Raw genomic sequence first — 26,937 nt, forward strand, 5'->3', positions numbered from 1 at the left:
TGTTTTTCTTTTCTTTCGTTTTTTCATAGTAGGCTGTTTTTTCTAGGGGAGGGTTACTAACCCGACGCCCAAACCCAAGTTTTTAACGTTCTTATGGGTGAACGCGCGGCACATGTTAGCTCACTACCTTTAACGGGTGTTAAAGGCAGTTCCCCAGGTGACACCACGGGGAGGTCAGTGTCCACTTGGGATGAAAGAGGGACCAAGATAAATCCTGGGCTTTGCCATGTTAAAACCGGTCAGGACCAGGGACGTAGCCAGGATTTCATTTCGGGGGGGGCCCACCTGACCAAAATTTTGAAAGTTCATGTTAGCGAAAATGTCTTTTTTAGCAAAGATTTAAACCCTATTTTAGACTTATTCTACTGATGAAATAATTTTCATTACTATTATACCCTCCACCATAGTATGGAGGGTATATTAAGTTTGTCATTCTGTTTGTAACACATCGAACTAATCATTTGCGACCCTATAAAGTATATATATTCTTGATCAGGATAAAATTCTAAGACGATCTAGCCATGTCCGTCTGTCCGTCTGTCTGTCCGTCTGTCCGTCTGTTGTAATCACTCTAGCGTCCGCAATAATTGACATAGAGTGCTGAAATTTTGCACCCGAGGGTCTTTTTTCCATAGGCAGGTCAAGTTCGAAGATGGGCTATATCGGTCCACTTTTTGGTATAGCCCCCATATAACGGTACCTCCGGATTTAAGGTTTTTTGACGTTCTTCGCCACATTTGCAGACCGAATTAGCTATAATTTGGCACTTAGGGTTCCTAGTGATCAACAAACTTATATCCCAAAGGATATGGGCATAGGTCAATGTTTTGGTATAGTCCCCATATAACGGTACCTCCCGATTTTCGGTATTTTGAGAATTTTAGCCACAATTTTTAACGAAACTATCTGCAATTTGACATTTGAGGTTCTCAGTGGTCATGAAACATCTCCACAAAACATCGTCAACATAGGTCCATGTTTTGGTATAGCCCCCATATAACGGTACCTCCCGATTTTCGGTATTTTGAGAATTTTAGCTACAATTTTTAACCGAACTAGCTGCAATTTGCCATTTGAGGTTCTCAGTGGTCATGAAATATCTCCACCAAGCATCGTCAACATAGGTCCATGTTTTGGTATAGCCCCCATATAATGGTACCTACCGATTTTCGGTATTTTGAGAATTTTAGCCACAATTTGTAACCGAAATATCTGCAATTTGACATTTGAGGTTCTCAGTGGTCATGAAACATCTCCACCAAACATCGTCAACATAGGTCCATGTTTTGGTATAGCCCCCATATAACGGTACCTCCCAATTTCCGTATTTTGAGAATTTTAGCTACAGCTTTTAACCGAAATAGCTGTAATTTGACATTTGAAGTTCTCAGTGGTCATAAAACATCTCCAACGAAACATCGTCAACATAGGTTCATGTTTTGGTATAGCCCCCATATAACGGTATCTCCCGATTTTCGGTATTTTGAGAATTTTAGCTGCAATTTTTAACCGAACTAGCCGTAATGATCGGTATTTTGAGAATTTTAGCTACAATTTTGTCTATTCAAAAATAATCGTCAATATAGGTCCATGTTTTGGTATATCCCCCATATAACTGTACCTCCCGATTTTCGGGAATTTTCAGTGGTCACGAAATTTCTTCACTAAAATTCGTCAACATGGGTCCATTTTTGAGGGTCTACATTGTTTTGATGAAACTACCCTCAATTTGACTCTTGAAGTTCCCTGCAGCTATAAAACTTTTCCGCCAAAAAATTTAAAGATAGGTTGACTCTTTGATATAGCCCCGTAGGTGGTACCTTTCACCTAGCTGAACACATTTTTTTAGATTAGATCAGATAACACTGTGCAACAAAATGGAGGTGAAAGTCTGGGGCACGGAAAATTCCTCTTGGGGAAGAAAGACCTTGGAGAGTATATTATGAACCCCGAAGGACAGATCCGCCGTGAGTCGAACTTCCGCGTTATGGCGTGATGAAATTTTTGTTAGAGACCCTGTGGGCCATCAGAAATTAGCTTTATATCTTTGTTCACTGTTGCTTAAGTGCTCTTCAAAAACAACAAACAAAGATATAATGCTAATTCATGATGGCTTACAGGATCTCTTGCAAAAACTTCATCACGCCATAACGCGGAAGTTCGACTCACGGCGCATCTGTCCTTCGGGGTTTTTAATATACACACACCAAGGGCTTTCACAGTGTAATTTAAGCAATAGTGGGGGCAGTAGGATTCTATCCATTGTCGAAAAGTTGTTCCTTCTAAAATTGTGAAAGGACCCTAATTATTCCATTTTAATTAAGACTATTTTATGGTGGAGGGTATAAAAAGTTCGGCCCAGCCGAACTTAACGACTTTTTACTTGTTTTTTAATTCAAATGGCGTAAGACTTCTTGGCCAATTTTGTCTTGTTTTTAGAACTTTTTTGGCAATATGTCACAGTTAATATATGGTCAAAACAATGAATATATTAATAATCCCATATATTATTGGGCGTATCATCTATTAAATAATTCACAACTACAGAGAATTTTATGAAATTCAGTGATATCACTTCGGTAAGCGAATGCAACGGAAAACCTTAGAAATATCAAAAATCTTAACATAATAATTTTCAAAAGTATGCAAAAATCCGATGTCTACTTATCACAAAAAATTTCTGAATGCCGAGAACTAATGCTGAGCAATAGTTAGTCTATCCATCAAGAAATTCTAGCACCTAATCGCGGTTATGTAAATGACAAATTTTGTCGCCATATCGTGCATCTATCTGTCAATAGATTAATTTTAGCGTCCAAACGTCGGACTTCAGTTATAGAAATTCTGGATCTTCTCATAAATTGATCAGGAACAAGGGACACTATGGAATCCAGTCTTAACTTTTTTTAAAATGAAATTATGTCGCCCAATCCAAGGTCTATACATGTATACATTCATTCACATATTTTCCCAATCTACATTTTTTAGCCATAATGTGCCTTATCGAAATAATGACTTTCGGGCCAGAAAACTTGGAGTCGTCTTAGCTATGTCCGTTCGTCTGGGTAGCCGCCTGGAGAGCACGATAATTCTGAAACAGATCAACCAATTCTGTCCAAAATTTGGCCTTCGTGATATTTTGATCTACTTCGAAGATGGACCATACCGATCTACTCTTTCGGCAAACTTCAGCAGAGTATTTCAAGAATTTTCATTGAAGTGCAGTTTAAGACTTCTCTTGATAAGCTGTGTAAGCTTAAGACCTCAATGGTCATGGCTTCACTTCCTTTATGCTAATAATTTAGTTATAAGTAAAAATATGAAATAAATAAATTAATAAATAAAATAACTCTCTGAAAACGCTTTGCTTTTTTGCAACAAGTGTTCTCGGGGCCCCTATTACTACCGTACAAGAGGCAAGTCTTCCAGAGAAAATGGCCCGAAAGCTGTAAAGAACATCTAAGGCAATCTTATCGCAATCGCAATTATCGAGCCTTATGTATACAAAATTCGAAGATGGTGCTTTTCGGTCTACTTCTGCTGGTATTTCCCCCCCAAATTTCAAGAATTTTACCTAAAGTGGTATGCGCGAGTTTTCTTGAACGGAGCAACAGATTTGGTCCAAACTTTGGATTTAGTAATATTTTTTCCAAACTTAGTTTTTGCTCGAAAATGGACCATACTGGGCTACCTCCCTCACAAACCTTCAAAATAGTTGTTTAAGTGCAGTTAAAGGTCTATTTGAGGATCTTTAGAAATTTTTACTGAAAGTATTCCTTGTGTTTAGAGCGGTATTATATTTTTCGTGGGCAAGTCCATATTTCCTGACATAAGTGTCAAAAGGTGAAAATTATACTGTGACGAACTGAAATGACTGGTGGGCGCAATATTTTTTAAAAGGAATGACTCCCAAAATAAGATATATTCCCAAAATGAACTATGTCGGTCCGTTCCATTTCTCCATACCTCCTCCGCAACACTTGTGATCAATGATACAAATCCATATTTTGTTTACAAGTTCATACATCCGAAAATGGCTACAAATTTCTGAAAATCTCCTAATGCTTAGTTTTTGGGTTTAAGGATTTGGGCTGTGTAGCCGCTATTCGATCTGTCTATAAATGAAAGTTGCAATTCACACAGGCTCAGCGTATATTCCTATCCGCAAAGTCGAGTGGTACTTGTTAAGATTTTGACGAAGAAGAACCTGTTTCCGATCAGTTTTTAGATTTCGTTTGTCGTCACAAGGTCCTTTACCGAAGGAGGAAAAATTAACATTTCTAGAAATGTGCATCCATTGAAAGTACTTCCCAAAATACAATTGCTGTGGGTTTCTATGACGGTTTCTTCTGGTTTTATTCAAAGAGTAATCGACAGAAAAAGCCATGAAGATGTAATTTCATTTGGAATATTGGAAATAATATGTAATAAATCAATATATATAAAGTAGAAAAATGTTTATACGTTTGTTTGTTTGAAGTTTATGGACTCAAAAACTCCTGAACCGATCTTCCTGAAATTTTCAGAATATATCACTACATGGCCTAAATGTAAGATAGGCTATAAAAATTTCTGAAATTCCGCGTTGATCCGGAGATATAGCATCAGAATGAGAGGTACCTCCAAAAAATTTAGATTTTTTATTCAAATATCTATAGAATGGTAACAGATAATGTCTCCAAATTTTGGATGTGTGCAGGAATTTGGTCTAGAAATAAATTTGCCAAATTATATTGAAATCGGTTCAGATTTGGATATAGCGCTCATATATATTTTCGGCAGATTTCATGTATTTTAGGTATTAAACACGTTATGTATGTCCAATTTCAATGACATTTGGAATGTGTGACGGAATTGGGCCTAGAAATAAATTTTTCAAATTATATTGAAATCGGTTCAGATTTGGATATAGCTCCCATATATATTTTCGTCCGATTTCATGTGTTTGATGCACCAAACACGCTTTATATACCTGATTTTTATGAAAGTTGCAATGAGTGACGAAAATTGGCCTACAAATAAATTTGTCAAAATATATTTTACCTTATTCGGTGTAGCGAAGTGCACCGGGTTCAGCCAGTAAAATATAAACATTATTATAAACATATATTATAAACGTATTGTTCTTAACTCAGTAACACTTACAGTCAGCCTAAAATTCCGATTAAACGCTTAAACAACACCTTCATTATTTTTATATTTTCAAATATGTTGGACAATAAGTATACCAATGTAGTTAAATGATTCTCTGTAATGCTTCCAACTACTTTACATATTTCTTGAAAAATTTAAAACAGTTTAAAATTTTACTCAAAAATTAAAAAAATGTGTAACATAAGCTAATATCCTATGGGAACGAAAATCATTTCGGGGGGGGCCCGGGCCCCCCCCCCCTGGCTACGTCGGTGGTCAGGACCGTTCCTTGGTATCTTCCATCCCCTACGTCACCCCCGCAATTTCTTTACAATGGAAAAATTAGAAATGCGTGCTGTCATTAAATATTTACATAAAAACGGTTTATCGGGACAAGAAATTCATAATGATATGGTGAATATGTTAGGTGAAAGTGCTCCTTCATATGCTACAGTAAAAAATTGGGTTGCTGAATTTAAACGTGGTCGTACAAGCGTTGAAGATGAACCACGTCCAAAAATAGCAACAACAACAGAAATTGTAGCCAAAGTGCATGATATGGTATTAAATGATCGACGAATAAAAGTGCGTGAAATTGCTAATATCATGGGCATCTCAAATGATCGAGTCCATTTAATTTTGCATGAAGAACTACAGATGAAAAAGCTTTCTGCAAGATGGGTGCCGCACTTGTTAACAGTCGATCAAAACCGCATAAGAATGAACATTTCTCAAGCTTGTTTGGATCGTTTTAAGCGAAATAAAATGGATTTTAAGCGTCGTTTCAGAACTGTTGATGAGACATGGATCCACCACTATAATCCAGAGTCAAAAGAAAAATCCAAACAATGGACTGAAGCTGGAGGAAGTGCCCCAAAGAAGACAAAAACAATTCAACCGGCTGGTAAGGTTATGGCAACGGCTTTTTTGGACTTCAAAGGTATTTTATTGATTGACTATCTGCAAAAGGGTAAAACAATAAATTCAGAGTACTATTGCAACCTTTTGGATCAATTAAATGTACAAATTCGAGAAAAACGTCCTGGCTTACAACACAAAAAAAATATTTTTTTATCAAGACAACGCACCAGCGCACAAGAGTGTTTTAACAATGGCTAAAATCAACGAATTAAAGTACGAGATGCTTGACCACCCACCTTATTCTCCTGATTTAGCTCCCAGTGACATTTACTTGTTCCCAAATCTAAAAAAATTCCTTGCTGTAAAGCGTTTTACCTCAAATGAAGATGCAATTACAGTTGTAAACCACTATTTTGAAGACCTTGAGGAAAACTATTTTAATCAAGGGATAAAATTGCTAGAAAAGCGTTGTACTAAGTGTATTGAAGTTTCAGGAGATTATATTGAAAAATAAAAATATTTTTGAAAAACTATATATTCTCTTTCATTGATAGGCTAAGAAGTTTCCGAACCGCCCTCGTACATATATCAAACTTGGATTCATCACTAAAAATAATGCTGTCCCAATGCCGTTGTACGCAAAATCTTCTCTTTTTAGTCCATAATAGGCGTTTATTTCATTTTAAGCGCTGCAAGCAATCCTTTTTCCTTGGTATAAAAAATTATATAAATTATCAGGTTGATTTCGAAATACCGGCTTAATCATTAACTTACTTTATAGAAATTATAACCTTTTCATATGCAGTCGGGTTCACTCACGTTCTAAGGGCTTTCCAATTGCTTTAGAGCACTTTATGGCTATATCTCGAACAGTGCTTCTACGATTTAGTTTAATGATATTAGCTGAAGCTCTTTTATCGCGAGGACTTATTTTGGAAGTCCGGCCTCCGTTCGAAACATTATTGCTGAAATTTCTTAATATTTTCACTTTTTCATATTTTCTTTTCATATATTTACTTTGTATTGTAGATCTTGGAATTTTAAGATCAGTCGAATTTTGTCCATACGTCGTTCCAGATTTCAATTTATCGACGATTAAAATTCAAATTTCCTCCCAAACAGGTTTTTGATTAAATTTTCTTTTTTGGTTTAGCTTGAACGCAATTTATAAACTGAACGAATAAATAGTGATCAAATAATTTGCAGGAATAATTAAAGGCCTTTTTGTTTACTTAATATTTTTAGCATTTCTATGTCAGTTTAGAGGAAATAAAATGACCTTTCAGAAAAGTATATATGTATATGTCGGTGTTATTATAGAAATTCAACATCAGCTTTATTTGCGCTCATGCTCCCACTGAAGAAAAGGACGAACAGACCAAAGATATATTTTACGAGCTCTTAGAAGAAACATATGGCCGTTGCCCTGCCCATGACATTAACATCATTCTAGGCGATTTTAATGCCAAAATTTGAAAGGAGAATATCTTTGGCCCAACAGTCGGGAAATTCAGTCTCCACAGTGAAACATCTGACAATGGTATGAAGCTGATAGACTTTGCAGCTGCAAAAACATGGTAGTTAGCAGTACCAGATTTAATCATCTCGATATTCATAAGGGCACCGGGCTGTCTCCAGATCAGAAAACAAGAAATCACAACAGATAACCACAGCATATTCCACTCAACTAGCCCAATTGCTTAATCAAAGCACTCCTCATCCTGATAACATATGTATCAGCGCAATGGCAAAGTAGTGCCCACTCCATGCAAGCAGCCGCAAAATCCATACTTGGATACCAGAGACCTCCACCAAGACCTCCATGGTATGATCAGGAGTGTCGTGCTGCTACTGAAGAGAAAAATTCGGCATATAGGGCTACTTTACAATCCGTAGCAAAGCGTAGCGCACGAGAGAGATACCGGGAGAAAAGGAGAGAGGAGAAACGTCTTTTCCGCAGGAAAATAGAGAAATGGAAAAGCGGGAGTGTGAAAAAATCGAGATGTACAGAAGCCAGAATAAAGTCCGAAAATTCTACCAAAGAGTGAAGCATCAAACTGATGGCTTTGGTACAGGGGCACATCCTCCTGTAGAGACCAGCAAGGTAATTTGGTAACTGATACATATAGTGTACTCAGGATATGGAAAGAACATTTTTCAAAACTGTTGGTATCCAATAGCAGCGAAGACGACGAAGATACCACAGTCCCAATCCCAGAAGATGGTATTGAATGTATACCGCCCAGCCAAGATGAGGTAAAGACAGCAATAAATCGGCTGAAGAATAATAAGGCAGCAGGAGCTTACCAGCCGAGCTGTTCAAAACCGGAGGCGACACGCTGATAAGGTGTATTCATCAGCTAGTTAGCACCATCTGGCAGGAAGAACGAGTACCCGACGATTGGAACCTGAGTATCCTGTGTCCCGTCCACAAGAAGGGAGATAAGACTGTATGCTCTAACTATAGGGGCATAAGTCTACTTCCTATTGCCTACAAGATCGTGTCAGGGGTATTGTGCGAACGACTAAAGCCTATGGTCAACGATATAATTGGACCATACCAATGCGGTTGTAGACCTGGCAAGTCCACCATTGACCAGATATTTACCCTGCGGTAAATCCTGGAGAAGACCAAAGAGATGCAGATCGACACCTACCACCTTTTTGTCGATTATAAAGCAGCCTTCGACAGCCCGCGGCGTTCAAAGGTATTCCAAGCCATGTCTGAATTTGGTATCCCCGCAAAGCTCATCCGGCTTTGTAAAATGAGTTTAACTGACACGAGGTCCTCAGTTAAAATAGGAAAGAACCTCTCCGAAGAGTTTGGTACCAAAAGAGGTTTCAGACAAGGAGACAGCCTGCTGGAAAAGGTTATACGAGAGGCAAAAGTCAAAAGAAGTGGCACAATCTACACCAATAGTCACATGTTACTTGCATATGCTGATGATACAGACATCATGGGCCGATCAGTAATAGAAGTAACTGATACCTTTATGAAGGTCGAAGGAGAATCTGCTAAAGTGGGTCTGGCGGTAAACGTTGAGAAGAGCAAGTGGCAGTTGGGTCCTATAATATTGAGGTAGTAAAAGATTTCGTCTACCTCGGCACCTCCGTAAACACAACAAACGACATCAGTTGTGAAATAAAAAGAAGAATTTTATTGGCCAACAGATGCTACTTTGGTTTAAGTAAGAAGTTTAAAAACAAAGCCACATCTCGTCAAACAAAAATAACGCTCTACAAAACACTGATACTACCCGTGGTTATGTATGGCTCCGAAGCCTGGGTACTTGCGCAAGCAGACATGGCAGTGCTTGGTGTGTTTGAGAGGAAAATTATTCGAAAGATCTACGAACCAATCTGCGTTGACGGTGAATATCGACGTCGCATGAACCACGAGCTGTATCTGCTATACAACGACATCAATATTGTTAAACGTATCGAGATGCAGCGATTGCGTTGCCTAGACCATATCATAAGAATGAGCGATGATGAACCCGCTAAAAAGGCGTATAAATACGGACCGCTTGGCGGTATACGCAGAATTGGCAGGCCAATGAATATAGATGGCGCAAACAAGTGGATGATGAGATGAAAAGGCGCGGTATTCCAGAGTGCGAAGCAACAAATAGAGAGAAATGGAGATCTTTTCTTAGTTCGGCCTATGGAACAAATGTTCTGTAATGGGCCAGCTAAGTAAGTAAGTATTATAGTAAATAAACCTTTATTCTGGCATTTGATGTTAAAGAGTGAAAAAAACCTGGTGTACGAATTTATAGTGGTTAGTGCTCGTAATGTTTAACTTAAGCGACCTTGTGTTTGACCAGAAGATGTTGTAGCATAATTTTTGGATGAATATGAACAGTATCGGGTAATGTTTTGGTACAGCCCCCTTATAGCGGTTCCTTCCGATTTTCGGTATTTTGAGGATTTAAGCCACATTTTCCTACTAGATTAGCTATAATTTGGTACATAGGGTTCCTAGTGGACACAAAACTGTTCCACTAAAAATTGTGGACCTGTTTGGGTATAGCCCCCATATAACGGTACCTCCCGATTATTTTCAGTATTTTGATGATTTAAGCTAATTTTCCGAAAATTATTTATTTCGCCTGAAATAATTAATAATTTAATATACGCAATGAATTATTGTTTTTGATAGATTTTGCTGCACCTCGAATTGGGTGTGCTTTAGTTTTGTCCGCTTATATTTACGACCGAAAATGTTTTTTTGAATTTTAACTTTTGCTTATTAAATTCTGAATTCCTTGTGGCCGTAATTTCAACGTCTAGATAACCTGGTAGGTAGCTACCCACTAGTTATGATTTCATGATTTCGCAAAATCATTGCCACATAGAAGTCTTTTACACGTTTTGTATGTCAATGATTTGGTATAGCCCCGCATTACGGTACATACAGATTTTAAACCAAACTTGTGATACAATATGAATATATTTTATATACGGCATAATTATTGTGTTTGGATCTGTTTTTTTTTTTTTTGTCATTGGCTGAGGGTATATCTCAGTCAGCAGAGCTGACTGATACTTTCTTACTAGTGTATTTTACATTTTATATTTTTTATCACATATTTTATATTTTAAATTTTATTTTTTATTGCATATATTATTTTTATATTGTATATTTTACATTTTATATTTAATTTTTTTTTTATATTCTATATGTTGTATTTTATTTTTTATATTGTATATTTTACATTTTATACTTTATATTTTATTTATTAAATTTTATACTTTATGTTTATGTTTCGTGTTTCATATTTCGTATTTTATATTTGATAATTTATACATACTTTATATTTCATACTGTATAATTTATATTTAAAATTTTTATTTTATACTTAATATTTTATGTTTTTTTTTATGTTATTTGTTTTACGTTTTATATTTTATAAAATATTTTATATTTCACATTTTATATTTAACATTTTACAACATTTGTTTATTGTGATTTCTGTTATTCACTTTATCCACAGCATTTTTTGTAATTCAAGTTTCCTAAATATCAACCAGACGGATTCTTTTGTGTTTGTCAGTTCTCCTACCGGGCGCGTCCCCACCGGCGGATAGGGGGAGGTGGATGGTCGGGCTACTCTATCATTTACGAGGGAAATCACTTGTGACATGACCCGTCTAGGGTGGAGTGGCACGACCACCTACCTCTGGAACCTCTGAGGTTCCCGCGGACAAAAAACTGACTACGGGGGTGTTCCCCTAAAACAAAAAACAAACATGGAGGACAAAGAAGGAATAAAAGTTACGGTGCAGGGCCTAAATAACCCAGTACCGGCGGGGAATAGTGATCTGCCTGCGAGTCACACCTCGTCGTCATCAAGCGATCGTGAGCAAACATCTCCCACAGATGTGGGTGCCTTGGCATCTGTGGTCGACGGTACTGCTACAAGCACGCAACCGAAAGGTAAAAAAGATGAGGAGAAAGGGAAGCGAAGGGAGAGTTTAATCTGGACCCAGCCATCCGAGGATGGGAGCGACCCTGACTCCGAATCAGACAGCAGTTGCAAAATCAACACCACCGTTGTGGAGAAGCCCGTTAACGAGGAGGTCCACAAGATGGTAGAAGAGGTAAGCGAAAGCATATCTAAACTTACAACGGAGAAAAAAGTTCGGTGGACTGGAGCCCAGAGACGTAGGTACCAGAGGATCCAGGCACAGCTAAACAAAAAACAGCGGGCCGCACCAAAAGAGATCAACAATCCCTCCACTTCCTCGGAAGCGGCGAAGAGGATTAGATCTCCAGAGGAAGAAAATACCGCCAAACCAAGTAAGAAGAAAATGAGCTTCCCACCATCAAATGCCCCAAGCAATTCCTCTCAAAACCCACGCGAAGGAGACTGCCCAAAGAACCCTTCGACGGAGGGCGAAAAGGAGTGCTCGGGCACGAAGAAGGTGAGCGCGACCGCGGAATCCTCTGGAAGTACCAAGGGCTCTGATAAGAAGCCCAGGGCCTTCCAGAAGAGGAAGATGGGCGCAGAGACTGGCTCGGAGCCGCCATCTACTTACGCCAAGGTGGCCAGGAAGAACTACAGGGACGAGAGGTGCTATGCAGTGATCGATACCAGTAGAGGGTCCGGCAGATTACCTAAAGAACACCAGCAGGCCATCGAAAATATGGTCAGCGATAAAATACTGGAACACATTCTAAAGAGTGGGCCAATAAAAATAGTCAGCAGCGAGCTCAAAGGGGACCTCTTAGTATACCACTTGGGACCGCACGCGAACCCGGCCGCTCTCGAGGAAGTCATCAACAGTGTGACAACTCCTTGGGAAGGCGGAAAATTGAAGCTGGTGAGGAAGGACGAGATACCTCATCTGACTAAAGCGACGGTTTACGTCAAAGGGTATGGCTGCAAGTTCGAGACAGAACGCATGCTCGAGGTCTTTGGCAAGCAAAATGAGACCTTGGAAGTGAAGAGGTGGGAAGTCTTCCACAGGGAGGAGAAAGAGGATGGCACTCTCCTTGTGGTTGGAATTGACGACCTCTCACTATCCAGTCTTACAAAGACAAAGGGTAAGGCGTACTACATCTGTAATGCAGTCACCTTTAAAGTTGGAAGGGCACGAGTCGGGGAAGAAGAAGAGGATGCCCACCAAACCAGCAAGGAGGACAAACTACCGAGCAATTCCGAAGAGGGGGTCGAAGCCATCAGCGACTCCCAAGAAGCACGCTTACTGGATGACTCATGATTGAGGTCATCCAGATAAACCTCCATCGGAGCGAAACGGCAACTCAAGCCCTGATGGATAAAATAAACAAAGGTAAAATACACATCGGTTTAATCCAGGAACCTTGGACCGTAAAGAACAAGGTTTCCGGACTAAACCACATTAATTACCAACTCTTTTACGCCAATACAGGAAACCGACCGAGGACCTGTATTATATGCCATAAAAACTTATGCTTTCTTTTCTCCCCAGAGTTGTCAACCTCGGACGCCACAGTGTTGAAGCAAGGGAATGGTAATATATACCTCGCATCAATCTACCTGCCGTTCGACTCGCCGACATTACCACCTTCGTCGGAGCTACAGCAACTGGTGAGGAAAATCAAGCAAACAGGTAACGAAGTACTAGTAGGTAGCGATGCTAACTCTCACCACATTTCGTGGGGTAGTACTAATACTAACAAGAGGGGTCAAGCCCTTCTAGAATTTTTGAATACTAACGACCTGATAACCCTTAACATAGGAAATACACCAACCTTTGTTAACAGAGTTAGGGAGGAAGTATTAGATGTAACAATATGTTCAGAAAATCTAATAAACGAGGTACATGAGTGGAGAGTTTCAAAGGAACACTCCTTCTCTGACCATAGGTATATTAGGTTTAAAATATCAAGGCCACCGCCGAATCCGATAACTTTCCGAAATAAATCCAAAACTAATTGGGCTAAATTCGGAAAACAAGTTAAAGATAGACTAGGGCAAGAAGTTGAGGTTTGCCTAAGCAAAGAAGATATTGATAGGAATGTCAATAAACTAACAGAGGCTCTAGTAAGGTCTTTCGAAGAAAGTTGTCCACTTCGAGAGAGGAAATCTGCCTACGAAAAACCCTGGATGACAGGGGAAATTCGTAACAAAGGCAAAGAGGTCCGAAGACTTTACAATAGGGCAAAACGTAAAAAAGCAGCTGTATTCTGGGACAACTACCAAACAAAACTAAAAGAATACAACAAAATGACAAGAAACGCCAAACGGAACTCCTGGAAGCTTTTTTGTGAACAGGTAGATAGCGTGAATGACGTCTCTAAAATTAAAAAGTTTCTATCTAAAACTCACTCACAACCCGAGCTTCTGGTTGATGAGACGGGTAAAAAGATGGAAACAGCCGAGGAAACTCTAAGCCTTCTGATGAGAACGCACTTCCCGTCGAGTACTACGGCACATACAGTGTCACCGATGGAGATAGCTTATGCATCAGAAGAAGCACCAAAAATCAACAACTTGATGATTAAAGAAGCAATAATGAGCTTCTCACCATACAAAGCAGCGGGACCAGACCAGATTTTCCCAGCCTTACTTCAAAGGGAAGTGGACTATATTTCGTCCAATCTGGTCGAGATTTTCAATGCTTGCTTAAACTTTGCGTATACTCCATTGGCCTGGCAAGAGGCAAGGGTAGTATTCATTCCCAAGCCCGGCAAGTCAAGTTATGCAATACCAAAATCTTATCGTCCGATAAGTTTAACTTCATTCTTACTCAAAACAATGGAACGGACGGTCGACACCATGATAAAGAGTAACATCCCTAACGATATGCTCAAGTACAAACAACATGCATACGTAAAAGGTAGATCAGTGGAAACCGCATTACATGAGGTAGTACACCACATAGAGAGAACCTTCGAGATGAAATTGTATACTCTCGCAGTTTGCATCGACATCGAAGGAGCGTTCAACAACGTCAGCACCGAAACGCTAATCCACTCCTTAGACGAGTTTCAGGTAAACCGGGCCTTGAGGCACTGGATAGACCACATGCTAAGGAATAGATGGATAAGCTGCGCGCTACAAGACGTAACAAAAAGAGACAAAGTTGGTCAGGGGACGCCACAGGGAGGAATACTATCACCTCTCCTATGGGTTACCACCATAAATAGTCTACTAAGGAACTTAAGCGACGAAGGATTTGAACCCATCTGCTATGCAGACGACGTTATAATACTTCTTAGGGGAAAGAATCCAAATATACTCTGTAGAAGGGCCGAAACGGCTCTAAAAATAGCATACAACTGGGCTAGACCGAGAGGTCTAAATGTCAACCCGGAAAAAACAGAATTATGTCTATTCACTAGGAAAACGAAAATAGGAGCTTACGAAGAACCCGTTTTCCTAGATAAGATGATAAACATTTCTCCAACAATTAAGTACCTGGGAGTAATTCTAGACAGGAAACTTAAATGGAGAGACCATATTCAGGAAAGGGCTAATAAAGCCCACAGATGTTGGTCAACCTGCAGAAGAGCTATAGGCTCAAAATGGGGTTTCAATCCTAGGATGACACACTGGTTATACAGAAGCGTAATTAGACCGATTCTAACTTACGCTTCTGTGGTATGGTGGACAGCTACGGACAAGAAATGCAACGTAAAAGTACTGCAAAAAGTCCAAAGAACGTGCTGCTTAAGTATTAGCGGGGCAATGAGGACTACACCAACTAGGGCTTTAGAGACAATTTTATTTGTCCACCCAATAGAAATTCAGGTAAGGTATGAGGCAGCCATCGCAGCTATAAGACTTAAGTCGATGAGCGAGTGGATCGTAAGAGACCACCAAACATACCACCAAAACATATTACAGGTTACAACGGGTGAGTCAATAGATCATATTGTATCAGACCGTATACCTGAAACAATTGAATCCGCCTTGTGTGAAATTTTAATACCAGACAGGGACATGTGGATCGATGGAACCCTAGAACGGATGCCAACTGGAAGCTGTGGGTTCACAGACGGGGCCGTTCTAGGGGGGAGAACGGGTCTGGGTCTATATATCGAAGACCAGGAAACTAGAATCTCCCTTCGACTGCCGGATCATAATACGATCCTACAGGCCGAAATCCGAGCGATCACAGAGTGTCTGAACTGGTTTAAAGCTAACACAAGGCCAATCACTGTAAACATCCTAACGGACAGTAAAGCAGCAATTAAAGCAATAACAAGCAAGACGGTGAAATCAAAAACTGTCCTGCAGTGTAAAAAATCAATCAACGACTACTCCCACAATGGTTCTGTTAACATTATATGGGTACCAGGACATAAAGGGATTAGAGGTAACGAGATAGCCAACTCCTTGGCAAGGCAAGCCAGAGAGCAAGCTACGATAAGCCTAGATAATGCTAAGCCTTTAAAAGCGGCGCGTCTAGAGTTAAAAGCATGGGCAGAAAACGCCCATACATCCCTCTGGAATACTGAAGAGAAAGGGAAAAATACAAAAATCCTCTGGGGAAACCCAGACCAGGATAAAACAAAGGAACTCCTTCAAATGAGTAAAAAAGACATTAGTAGACTGACAGGCATCTTTACAGGACACCTAGGGCTACAAGCACACCTGCACAAAATCGGTTGTGCAGAAAGCAGCGAATGCAGAGCATGCGGAGAGGACGACGAAACGTTGGAACACTATCTCTGTCATTGCCCAGCCTTCGCGACGCTAAGAAACCAATTTCTAGGAAATAACACTATACCAGAACTCCACCAAATTAGGGCAAGCGAGTTCAAAAACTTAAGAGATTATGTCAATGGCACAGAATTTCTTAACTGATAAATTTATTTTCTTTTCAATAAATTAAGCAATAAAAAATTTATTCCCCTTAGGCTTCCGAAATTAGAGCGCACAACAGGCCTATACTGGCTTAAGTGTATGCCCCACACGGGCATGTGGCGATTCTTATATTCGCCCCTCTTTTCAACCTAACCTAACCTAACCCTAATATTTTATGTTTTTTTTTTTTTTTTTGTTTTATGTTATTTGTTTTACGTTTTATATTTTATAATATATTTTATATTTCACATTTTATATTTAACATTTTACAACATTTGTTTATTGTGATTTCTGTTATTCACTTTATCCACAGCATTTCTTGTAATTCAAGTTTCCTAAATATCAACCAGACGGATTCTTTTAAAATTTTCAGTTAATGAAGAAGTTGAATTTGAACGAATCGCCACAACTGCACGACCTGGAACATCGATAAAAACTGCTTTTATACCAAGACCAAGTACAAGTACGCTACGCAGTGCAACAGCGATGTCAAGAGGAATAAGAACAGCAGATAGTGGAGGGACAAGACATACACTAACATCCAGTCTGGGTAGTCGGCCAACATCGGGCATAGTAAGTAAAATATAAAGCAAATCAAAAAAAAAACTTTTCTAAAAACATGAATTTCACAGGCACGACCCGGTACCAGTGGCCTAAGTCGCCCTGGTTCTTCTCTGGGAGGACGGCCGGCCTCACGTTGTGGTACCGCCTCACGGGTTAGAGCAACTTCTGCAGCCGCCTTTACAATAGGTGATGCCACAGCCCCACTATATCAAGCATCACGCCTAAATCCTACAATTTATGCCGAACGTAAGGTATTGGTTAAGGCTCTGTTTCAGTTCCTGTACTATCACGAGGCAGATGTTTTAAAAGCCTATAGCCTGTGTGAAGCTGTTATAGAGGTGCACAAACAGAAAAGAGGTTCCTCGGCATCGCTACGTTCCCTGGCCAACTGTGATGAATGGTGGTGGCAACAACAAATGGGTCGTTGTCTATTGGCTTTGAAATATCCCCGAAAAGCTGAGGTATATTTACAACAATCATTGGCAAATTTTCAACATCCTGATACATACATTCTGTTGGCACGTCTCTATCAACGCTTGGATCAATTGGATCGCGCCATGGATTTAATACAATCTGCCGTTGATCGTCATCCATTTGATGTGACATTTCGTATTGAACAAGGACGCCTCTTGGATGCAATGTCTAAAGTGGAGGACTCTATGCAAATGTATCGTTTAATAGCAAAATTGAATCCCATCAATGTTGAGGCATTGGCTTGTATAGCCTTGAATTATTTTTATGATAATAATCCCGAAATGGCTTTGATGTATTATAGGTAAGGATAAACCAATGGGGAAAATATTATTTAAAAATCCAAGACCTTTTTTAATGTATCTCCTTTCTATTTAAGACGAATTTTATCCTTGGGTGTTCATTCCTGCGAATTGTATTGCAACATTGCTCTCTGCTGTTTATATGGTGGACAAATCGAATTGGTCTTGCCATGCTTTCAAAGAGCCCTATTAACTGCCAAGACATCGGAACAGAAGGCAGATATTTGGTATAACCTGAGCTTTGTGGCAATTGTAAGTTTAACAAAATTCTCAAATCTCAGAGAAATAACAATTATTGTACTTTTTCTTTAGACTACAGGCGACTTTAACTTGGCCAAACGGTGTCTACAACTTTGCCTCACCTCTGATGCCCGAAATGGTGCCGCCCTCAATAACCTATCCGTTTTGGCCGCATATACCGGTGATATTTTAAAGGCAAAGTCCTATTTAAGTGCCGCCAAGGATGTCATGCCTGATTCTGGGGAAGTTGAAAACAATATCAAATATATGGATGAACATTATAAATTATAGACGATTAATTCCTTTGTATATATATTTCTTGTTGTTCAAAAATAAAGCAGTAATTTGTTTTGTGATTTAAGGTATTTTTAGCCAATTATAAATTGCATCCAAACCCACTTTGGTAACTGGACTAACTTCAATAATGGTGACTTTTTGTCTGATTTCCTTTTGCAACTTGGACATTTGTAACATCAGCAGGGCCTCATTGCGCATTTGACGATAGGCATAATCCATTTTGGACAGAACCAATAGTATGCGCACCTTTTGTAAACGTGGCTCAGCCAAAATGGAGTAAAACAAAACTCCTGCAAAAAAGGACACATAACAAAAATATAACAAAATATAACAAAAAAAAAATAAAAATAATTCATGTTTACCTGCCGCCGAAATCTGACACAAGTTGGATGTATCCACAACATACATAAGCTTCTTAACATCATTGAAATATTGCCGCCATATAGGGGCCATAGCTCCGCCAATTTCCAATATTCGTATAGACTTTAAAGGAGGTAATTTTTTCTTTGGTATTTTGCCTTCACCGCCAGTATCTTCTTCAGTTGTCGATTTTGGTGGTGACGGTGGTTTTGGTTTGGTGTCATCACCATTTGTATCAGTTGGAAATACAATATTGTATATGTTTGTACCAATTGTTGGTGTCGAATAAGAATTATCATCAATTTGTTCATTATCTTGTAGCGCTTTAAGTAAATGAGTTTTACCCGATCTTTTGGGACCCAAACAAATGCACGATACCATTTTTCGTATATAGGAATTTTTGAAAATTGTGCAAAGTACTAGTCAAATAAAGTTTGTTTGTTTTGTTACCAAGGATACACTGTTGTTTATTGCAATGGCAATGGAACGCAAACACAGATGACTGAGTGTGTCAAAATTGGATTTAAATGAATAAAGAAAGATTCAAATCGAAAATGACTACATTAGGCAATTTTCATTGCTGCAATTATCGGTTTGTCGGTGAGAGAGGGTGTTGAGAAGCAAAGGGTTACCGGTTACCACATGCCTCACCTCTCTCTCCTACAAACTAACAATTGCCGCAAGGAAAATAGCCTAATATGAATATTGACTTACTCATAACTAGACAGCGGAATTTTTTGCATCCCCGATTCATGTCAAATGTTGGGACTGGGCATATTTTTGCCTTCTGATTAAATTGCAATCGAAACATATGATATATGCTAAAGTATGCAAAATGCATAAAGTTTTGCATATGCCAAATTTATGCATTTTACATATTTTCTTATGTAAAAAATATTTCAATAATATGTACAAAAATTTTTGTATGTATGTACAATTTCTCTGTTTAAAATTATTTTCGGTCACGTCAATAAAATAGAGAAATGTATAACCACAGCCTCAACATTCAAAATACCGAAAATCGGGAGGTATCTTTCTATGGGGGCTATATGAAGGCATGAAACTGAACCGACAAATTTTAGGTGGAAAGTTGTTTACCTCCACGGAAGACTTAATAACAAAATTCAGCCATTTTGGCGTGATATTGAGGCCTCAACCTTCAAAATACCGAAAATTGGGAGTTACCGTACTATGGGGGCTATATGAGGATGTGAACCTATACCGACAAATTTCAAGTGGAAAGTTTTATGCCTCCAAGGAAGAATTAATACCAAATTTCAGCTATTTCGGAGGGGTATTGAGGCCACAATCTTCAAAATACCAGAAATCCGGAGGTACCGTTCTATGGGCGCTATATGAAGACGTGGACTTATATCGAGAAATTTCAGGTGGAAAGTTGTATACCCCCAAAGAAGACTTAATACCAAATGTCAGCCATTTCGGAGGGATATTGAGGCCACAACCTTCAAAATACCAGAAATCCGGAGGTACCGTTCTATAGGGGCTATATGAAGACGTGAACCTATACAGAGAAATTTCAGGTGGAAAGTTTTATACGCCCAACGAAGACTAAATACCAAATTTCAATCATTTCGGTGGGATATTGAGTCTACAACTTTCAAAATACCGAAAATCGGGAGGTACAGTTCTATGGGGGCTATATGAAGACGTGGACCTGTACTGACAAATTTCAGGCGGACACTTTTATACTCGCAACGAACACTTTATACAAAATGTCAGCCATTTAAGTGTGATGTTGAGGCCACAACCTTCAAAATATAGGAAATCGGGAGGTACCGTTCTATGGGGGCTATATGAAGACGTGGACCCATGCGGACAAATTTCAGGTGTAAAGTTGCATACCCCTACGAAGATTTCATACCACATTTCAGCCATTTCGGTGGGATTTTTGGACCACAAATCCTTGTGCTCATATCCAAATATGTAAAAATATGTCAAAATATGCACGATATGCAAAATATGCAAAAAAACTCTGGGCCTAATTAGTTTTATTTTGTGATAAAACGAGTTTCTGTCTAATTAGATTTTCTCTACGGCCATCCTAACTATATATGCATTTGCATAGGATTCCGCTGTCTACTTATAACTTAACTTATTTACACCCAAAACGAAGCATTTGAAATCTATGTTTGTGATCTTTAGCGATTTTTCCATATTTAGTCACCTAAAAAGTTCACCGCTCAGTATTCCCACTATTGTGAGAAGTTGCGAAAAATAATTCTAATCAAACATGATTCCAAGAGAAAACAAGTAAGGAAGGGATAAAAGTCAGGCGTGACTATATGATACCCTATACCAATGTGAATACACAAAATAATTTGACAGTTATATACAAATCTTGACCGATTCGATATAATTTGGCTCATTTATTTCTAGACCAAATTGCGAAACATATTCCAAATTTCATCACAATTGGACAGATTTTTCATGTTTCGTACATCAAATACCTAAAATCGGCCGTGTGATAGAACAGTGATGGTGGCGCTTGACTTATCAAAAGCCTCTGATACTGTCAAGCACTCCATGCTGTTCGTGGACATCGAGCAGACAACCCTCCGGCCAAGTCTGAAACGTTGGATAATCAGCTCTATGTGTGATCGCCAGTCGTATATGGAATTCAGGAACAAGAAGTCCAAACCCCGTAGAGTGAAACAGAAGGTTCCCCAAGGTGGGGTGATATCTACGGAACTGTTTAACCTCTACCTCTCATGTATTCCGCCCCCTCCAGACAGCATCGAGATCGTAACGTATGCGGATGATTGCACGATCCTGGCGTCAGGTACCTATCCTGATGACATCTGTGAGAGACTAAACAACTATTATACCGATCTTATCACCTTTTTCCATTCGAGGAATATGCAGATTTCCGCCACAAAATCAACAACCACTCTGTTCACCACATGGAAAGCGCAGTATGGAAGAGAATTGAATGTCGTGGTCGACGGTAGCAGAATTCTGACCACAAACTGCTCCAAAATTTTAGGGGTCACATTCGACACTACTTTCAAGTAGGAACAAGGTCCTCAAGTCCCTAACCGGCAGCACTTGGGGTGCAGATAGAGAAACTTTGTTGACCACATATAACGCAATAGGTCGGTCTGTGGTAAGCTATTCGGCGTCAGTTTGGTCTCCGGGATTGTGTGATACGAATTGGAAAAAGATTCAAACCTGCCAGAATGCCGCCCTGAGAACAGCAACAGGATGCCTCCTCAAGTCTTCAGTGGACCATCCACATGAGGAGACAAAGCAACACAATGATATGCTTTCGTTGCAGTAATTGCTTGGGTGTTACCGTGAGAGCCATCGCAATCACCATATACTGGCCAGGCCCGACACATTCAGGCATATCTGGAAGGATATTCATGCTCTAGAGAGGGAGGTCTAACAATATAGGAGAGAACCCCTAGATCAACAAGTATATCAAGCAGGTTTAAATAGTATTCACACCGTTGTAGTTGCTAATGCCATAAGCAAATATAGTGTGAAAAGAGTCCTCGAAATACATCCCCCATATATCGCAGCTGATATTAATAAACACTGTTACAACAACAACAACATATGGCATGTTTTGTGCAGAAAATATGTGGAATCGGCCGAAAATATATATGAGAGCTATATCCAAATCTGAACCAATTTCGAATTCAGTCACACATTCCAAATTTCATCAATATAGGACATATATAGCGTGTTTGGTGCAGCAAATATGTGAAATCGGCCGAGAATATATGTATATGGGAGCTATATCCAAATCTGAACCGATTTTCACCAAAAGCAATAGCGTTCTTACTATGACAAAAAAATATATTCCCCAATTTTCAGCTAAATGCGACCAGTACGTTGCGTACAATAATACATTGGCAGACGGACGGACAGGCATAAATCGACTCAGAAAGTAATATCCCCAAAAGGAACTATGGGCCTATCTCGTTTTTCCTCGGAATTTTCCGCACGGAAAATAAGTTTAAAGGCGAAATTCTTTTAAAATCGATATTTTAAAACGTTGAAATCCTATTAGAATCTCTTAATTATGGAATATTTTCGGCGAATCGACAAAGCTATTCACTTTGTGGACATAAATATGAAAATAAAAAAAAAATTCTTAAATTGGGGAAAGGCAAACATTTCCCAGATAATTATAGTTCCACATTTGCGCCGAATTGACTCGGATGAAACTTCACAAAGGGCCATCAATTTGGCAGTATTATGTCCCGGTTTAGAGAAGTTAAAAACACCACTTCATATCCTCTGGTAGGCTAAGAACATTTTCCGGGACACATCATCACATCGCATACCCTAAAATACAACTAAAATTCGCAGCAGATGCTACGGAACTAGCAAATGAACGCGATGAGTTTCGTCGCACGAACCCGGAATACCCAAAAGTTAGGAACTTACTTGAAGTCGAGCAAGGCAAGAACAAGTGGAAAAAGTGGGCAGAATAACCTGAAACAATTCAGCATTCATATAGGATTGAGTCAAAAATTGTGGACAATAGTTAAATCACTTTTAAATTGGTGTGACATAGACAGACCTAAAGAGGCGTGGCCGCTGAGAGTGACATATGAACAGGAGTGTACTAAGCCGAATAAGAACCGCTCTAAGGCAAGAAGGTACGACGACAATTCACGATAAGTGTTGTTGGAGACGTCACCCGAAGCGTGAAGGGAACTTTAGGGAACTTCGTTCGTGAAGCTACCGCTCTCGGAAAAATTTGAAAATTTTCCACAGGTAGTGTTTTTTTGTACTGATTCTAACGATATATTATTTTCTTCTGGGAAATGGAAAATACTTCCCCAGATATGTGCCTTGAAAGTTCCATAAATATCCATTATTGCCTCCGAAATTATAATTTTTTCTCCTAAATAGGCGCCCTTCGAACCAGTTTTAAAGACTTTTCCTGTAGAAAGAACTTGGAAAATTTTGTAAATTTCCCACAGGTAGTGTTTTAATATTAGTAATTAATTAATTAGTTAATTAATTATTATTATTAATATGGTATACCAATCTTCACATCTCGACGAGATAAAGCTATTTTAAGATGTGTGCCCGTCCGTTTGTCCATTACAAATTGTAATCAAAATCCAGGCCGCAATTATGGACCGATCGTCACGAAATTTTTGTATGGAGGTCGGTTTCATCAGAACAGAATAGATCCCTATTTTTATTGGTGATGATCGTAAAATATTTAGCGGGTGAAATGGACCAAAAACATAATTATCAAATTTTGTATCAATAATAGCCCGATCAACGCGGAATTTTAAATGAGGTAAGAGTATGTGACAAAGAACAAGCTTGAAGTTTGCGATGGCAATCAGATAATATTTAAAGGCTTAAATGGACCACAACTTTTGTGTGAAAATTGTGAAAATTTTTAATATACAGCTTATAGCTTTATTCCTGTAAGAGACATTCCAGGAAAGTAAGCTATACTTGGAAAAGGAACGCTTGACCTTTCTGTTGATGTTAATTGTGTTGGTGTACATGATAAGATAACAGAGTAACAGCCTAATATACCCAGTTATTTGTTTGTAGTGTAATGATAAACAAGCTAGAGGTCGCAATTATAGCTCAGTAATGACGAAATTTTACACGAGGTAAGAGCTTAGGTAGATGAAGATGCCTACAATTTTGGTTGACGACCTGATATTATTTAGTGGGTGAAATGGACCATTACTTTTGTATGAAAAATAAAAAAATATATTTTTGTTCTATATATCGACGCCTCCAAATAATAGTATGCTAAGTCGACTTAGCATGTTTTCAAGTCCTTTAACTTAAATTCTGTCAAATTTTGGTAATGATCGGACAATCCGAACAGAAGTTATTAACAAATATTTACTTAGCATAGTACTGAAGGTCAAAGAAATTTCCAAACTTTTAGAGCTTGTCCTGCAAAACTCGCTTTTCAGAATTAGCAAACTATTATTTGGAGGTGTCGAACGTCCTTTTACTTAAATTCTGTCTAATTTTGGTAATGATCGGTCAATCCGAACAGAAGTTATAAACAAATATTGACTTAGCATAGTACTGAAGTTCAAAAAAATTTCCAAACTTTGAGAGCTTCTCCTGCAAAACTCACTTTTTAGACTTAGCATACTATTATTTGGAGGTGTCGATATGTACACCGGCATACAACGGCAAAGTAGCCTACATATGGAAAATCAAAACTACTGACCTTTCCTCCTGATGCAAATTGCAATTATGTGTCTGCTAGATAATGGGCCTACTGCCTAATATATTGTTACGGAATTAGATTTAACTAATCTCCGTGTAGACGTTGTTTTATTCCCCGATACGATTTGTACCAAATAAAACAGGGTTCGTTTTAGATTACGTTTCTACAATGCTTTATTTACTTTATTACACTTATTCAGAACCGACTTTAATTACAAAGCACACAGCAAGTCTCTAGTTAGCACGCAGCTCTTATTTAACCGATCTGTTCAGTTCAACGCTTAAAACACAACTCACTCGTCATTACCAGTTCCCCTGTATTTATACCCCAAAGTCTCCCTGTTCTAGAGTCATCTAGAACACATATGGCAACACCTCGAATCTGTGCAGCGAACACACAGACGCACATTCGCACTAAGCCAACAACCATACTCACATACATACATGGGGGGAATACAATTGGACGACAAGCACAGTAATGACGTAACTACAACAACAAACAGATGCAAGAAATAAAGAAGTGACAAACTAAACAATAATTACATGACTATGGCAAAACAAAATAAAAGCACATTAATGAAAGGTAAAGTAACATCTAGAATAATGAAGAGAGTTCTACATGGTAGTTGTTGTTGCTTAAATAAAGTAACTGCGTAATAAAAACTTTACGTTACAATATAATGGGTTTTGTGTAGAAAACCACATTTTCCCATTCCAAGGTTTTGCATTATTGCAAATTAATACGCTGGGGATTAATTGTCCAATTGGATTTTTATACATACATTGCAGCAAGGGTAGCTTTCCACTTTTTTTAAAACAATTCCCCTGCCAGGCAACATCAAATTTTCAATGGTGGCAAAATACTCTTCAGTAATGTTGGCAACATTTTCTGAGTATTTCAGCCATGTAAAACTTCTCTACAAATGGTGCTTAGGACACGCCGTTCGGATTTGGAGATAAGCTGTGGGTCCCATATGGAAATTTATTAACAAAACACACTAATTTTATTCTATAAAAAATGGCCAAAAGACCAAGTTCCAGCCTTGTGTTGGCCCAGGAGCCAAAGAAGACCAAAAGTGATTTAGTGGCATATACATTATCGTGACAAGGCTTTGATGGAAGCGGTAAGGACTCCAAAGCAAAAGAATTCCATAAGGTAAAAGTAATGTTCTATCTTCCTAGGGTATACGAAGAACATCAAATCTACAAGCACCCATTATGTTATTGGAGGGGCATCAGGGAGAGATTTTTACCACAGTATTTCATCCGGAGGATGAGATGTTACTATCATCCGGTTTCGATAGGCAAATATGTAAGTAAAAAGTTAGACTTACAAGTGATTGAAAACTGATTTCCAATGGATTTCTCTCCGCTTTAGATATCTGGAATGTTTATGGTGATTGTGAGAACATTTTGTCCATGTCGGGACACACTGGTGCCATGTTGGAGGCACATTTAAACACAGAGGGTTCCCATGTGTTTACATGTTCCACCGATAAAACCCTGGCTATTTGATATATTAGCACGGGATGGTTCTTATATTCTATCAAATTCTATGGATAATACACTAAGGATTTGGGATATACGCCGCTATGTTCCGGGAGAAAGGTGTGTTAAAATCTTCCAAGGAGTAACCCTTCGAGAGGAGTAACCGATTGGATCCAAACTTTTCCTCCAGACATAAATCAGCTTTGAATATGGACTATTAGACCTACACCTTCAAGTGCAAGTTTAGGAACTCTTGTCGGATCGGTATGAATTTTGTTTGCAGCAGATTTTGTTCGCGGTCGCTTTCACGACGCACAGTGGCCAATTTCCGAAAAACCTGGCCAAAAATCGAAAAAGAATTTTATCATTTTACACTAAATAGTGTCAAATGTTGTTTTTAGGATCACACTGCGTGTAGTCATTAAAAATATATTCGTTTCTTGTTCAGTAAGTGGGTATAAAAGCAGGTCAATGTGTCCTATTTGGATTTTTTTTTGTCTCAATATTTAACCCTCCGTTGGACACCTGAGTCTAGCCAGGCCTTTTTCATTTTATTTTGCATTTTAAACTGTGTTAAAATAAAGCTATGGACCTGAGATTTCAGGTAGCTTCATGAAATTTTGTTACCTTTCCAACGAAAGAAACACGAAATCAAAAGGATCGCCAGAAAAGGAGCTACAAGGATTTTTTCACATACATATCACATTCGTAACACATGAGTCTGG

The 26,937-nt window shown here is 38.8% G+C and overlaps 3 protein-coding genes across 5 annotated transcripts in view; 1 reads left to right on the forward strand and 2 right to left on the reverse strand.

Moving 5' to 3' along the window:
• BBS8 (tetratricopeptide repeat protein 8) overlaps positions 1 to 18,237 on the forward strand; it is a 42,958-nt gene extending 24,721 nt beyond the window's left edge. The window contains exons 2-5 of the mRNA XM_073970430.1: positions 16,669 to 16,868; positions 16,928 to 17,634; positions 17,710 to 17,884; positions 17,945 to 18,237. Coding sequence (XP_073826531.1) covers positions 16,669 to 16,868; positions 16,928 to 17,634; positions 17,710 to 17,884; positions 17,945 to 18,163 — 1,301 coding nt within the window. The 3' untranslated portion in view covers positions 18,164 to 18,237. The remainder of the gene's footprint in view (positions 1 to 16,668; positions 16,869 to 16,927; positions 17,635 to 17,709; positions 17,885 to 17,944) is intronic.
• Positions 1 to 26,937, reverse strand: part of LOC141395051 (uncharacterized) — an 84,190-nt gene that overhangs the window by 55,811 nt on the left and 1,442 nt on the right. The gene's annotated exons all lie outside the window — the stretch shown is intronic.
• On the reverse strand, positions 18,173 to 18,963 carry LOC141395053 (ADP-ribosylation factor-like protein 16). Its single transcript, XM_073970441.1, has 2 exons — positions 18,532 to 18,963; positions 18,173 to 18,459 (listed from the first exon to the last, which is right to left on the reverse strand). Exons 1-2 carry the CDS (start codon positions 18,908 to 18,910, stop codon positions 18,230 to 18,232), a joined length of 609 nt encoding a protein of 202 aa, XP_073826542.1. The 5' UTR covers positions 18,911 to 18,963; the 3' UTR covers positions 18,173 to 18,229.

Source organism: Musca autumnalis, unplaced genomic scaffold, assembly GCF_047663935.1.
Source record: "Musca autumnalis isolate F117 unplaced genomic scaffold, ASM4766393v1 scaffold_2, whole genome shotgun sequence".
NCBI classification, from domain to species: Eukaryota; Metazoa; Arthropoda; class Insecta; order Diptera; family Muscidae; genus Musca; species Musca autumnalis.

Coding starts and splice junctions, on each gene's coding strand:
- LOC141395053 (XM_073970441.1), bottom strand. CDS start 18,910: ATGGTATCGTGCATTTGTTTGGGTCCCAAAAGATCGGGTAAAACTCAT. Junction 18,460..18,531: donor GTGTCAGATTTCGGCGGCAG/GTAAACATGAAT, acceptor CCTTTTTTGCAG/GAGTTTTGTTTTACTCCATT.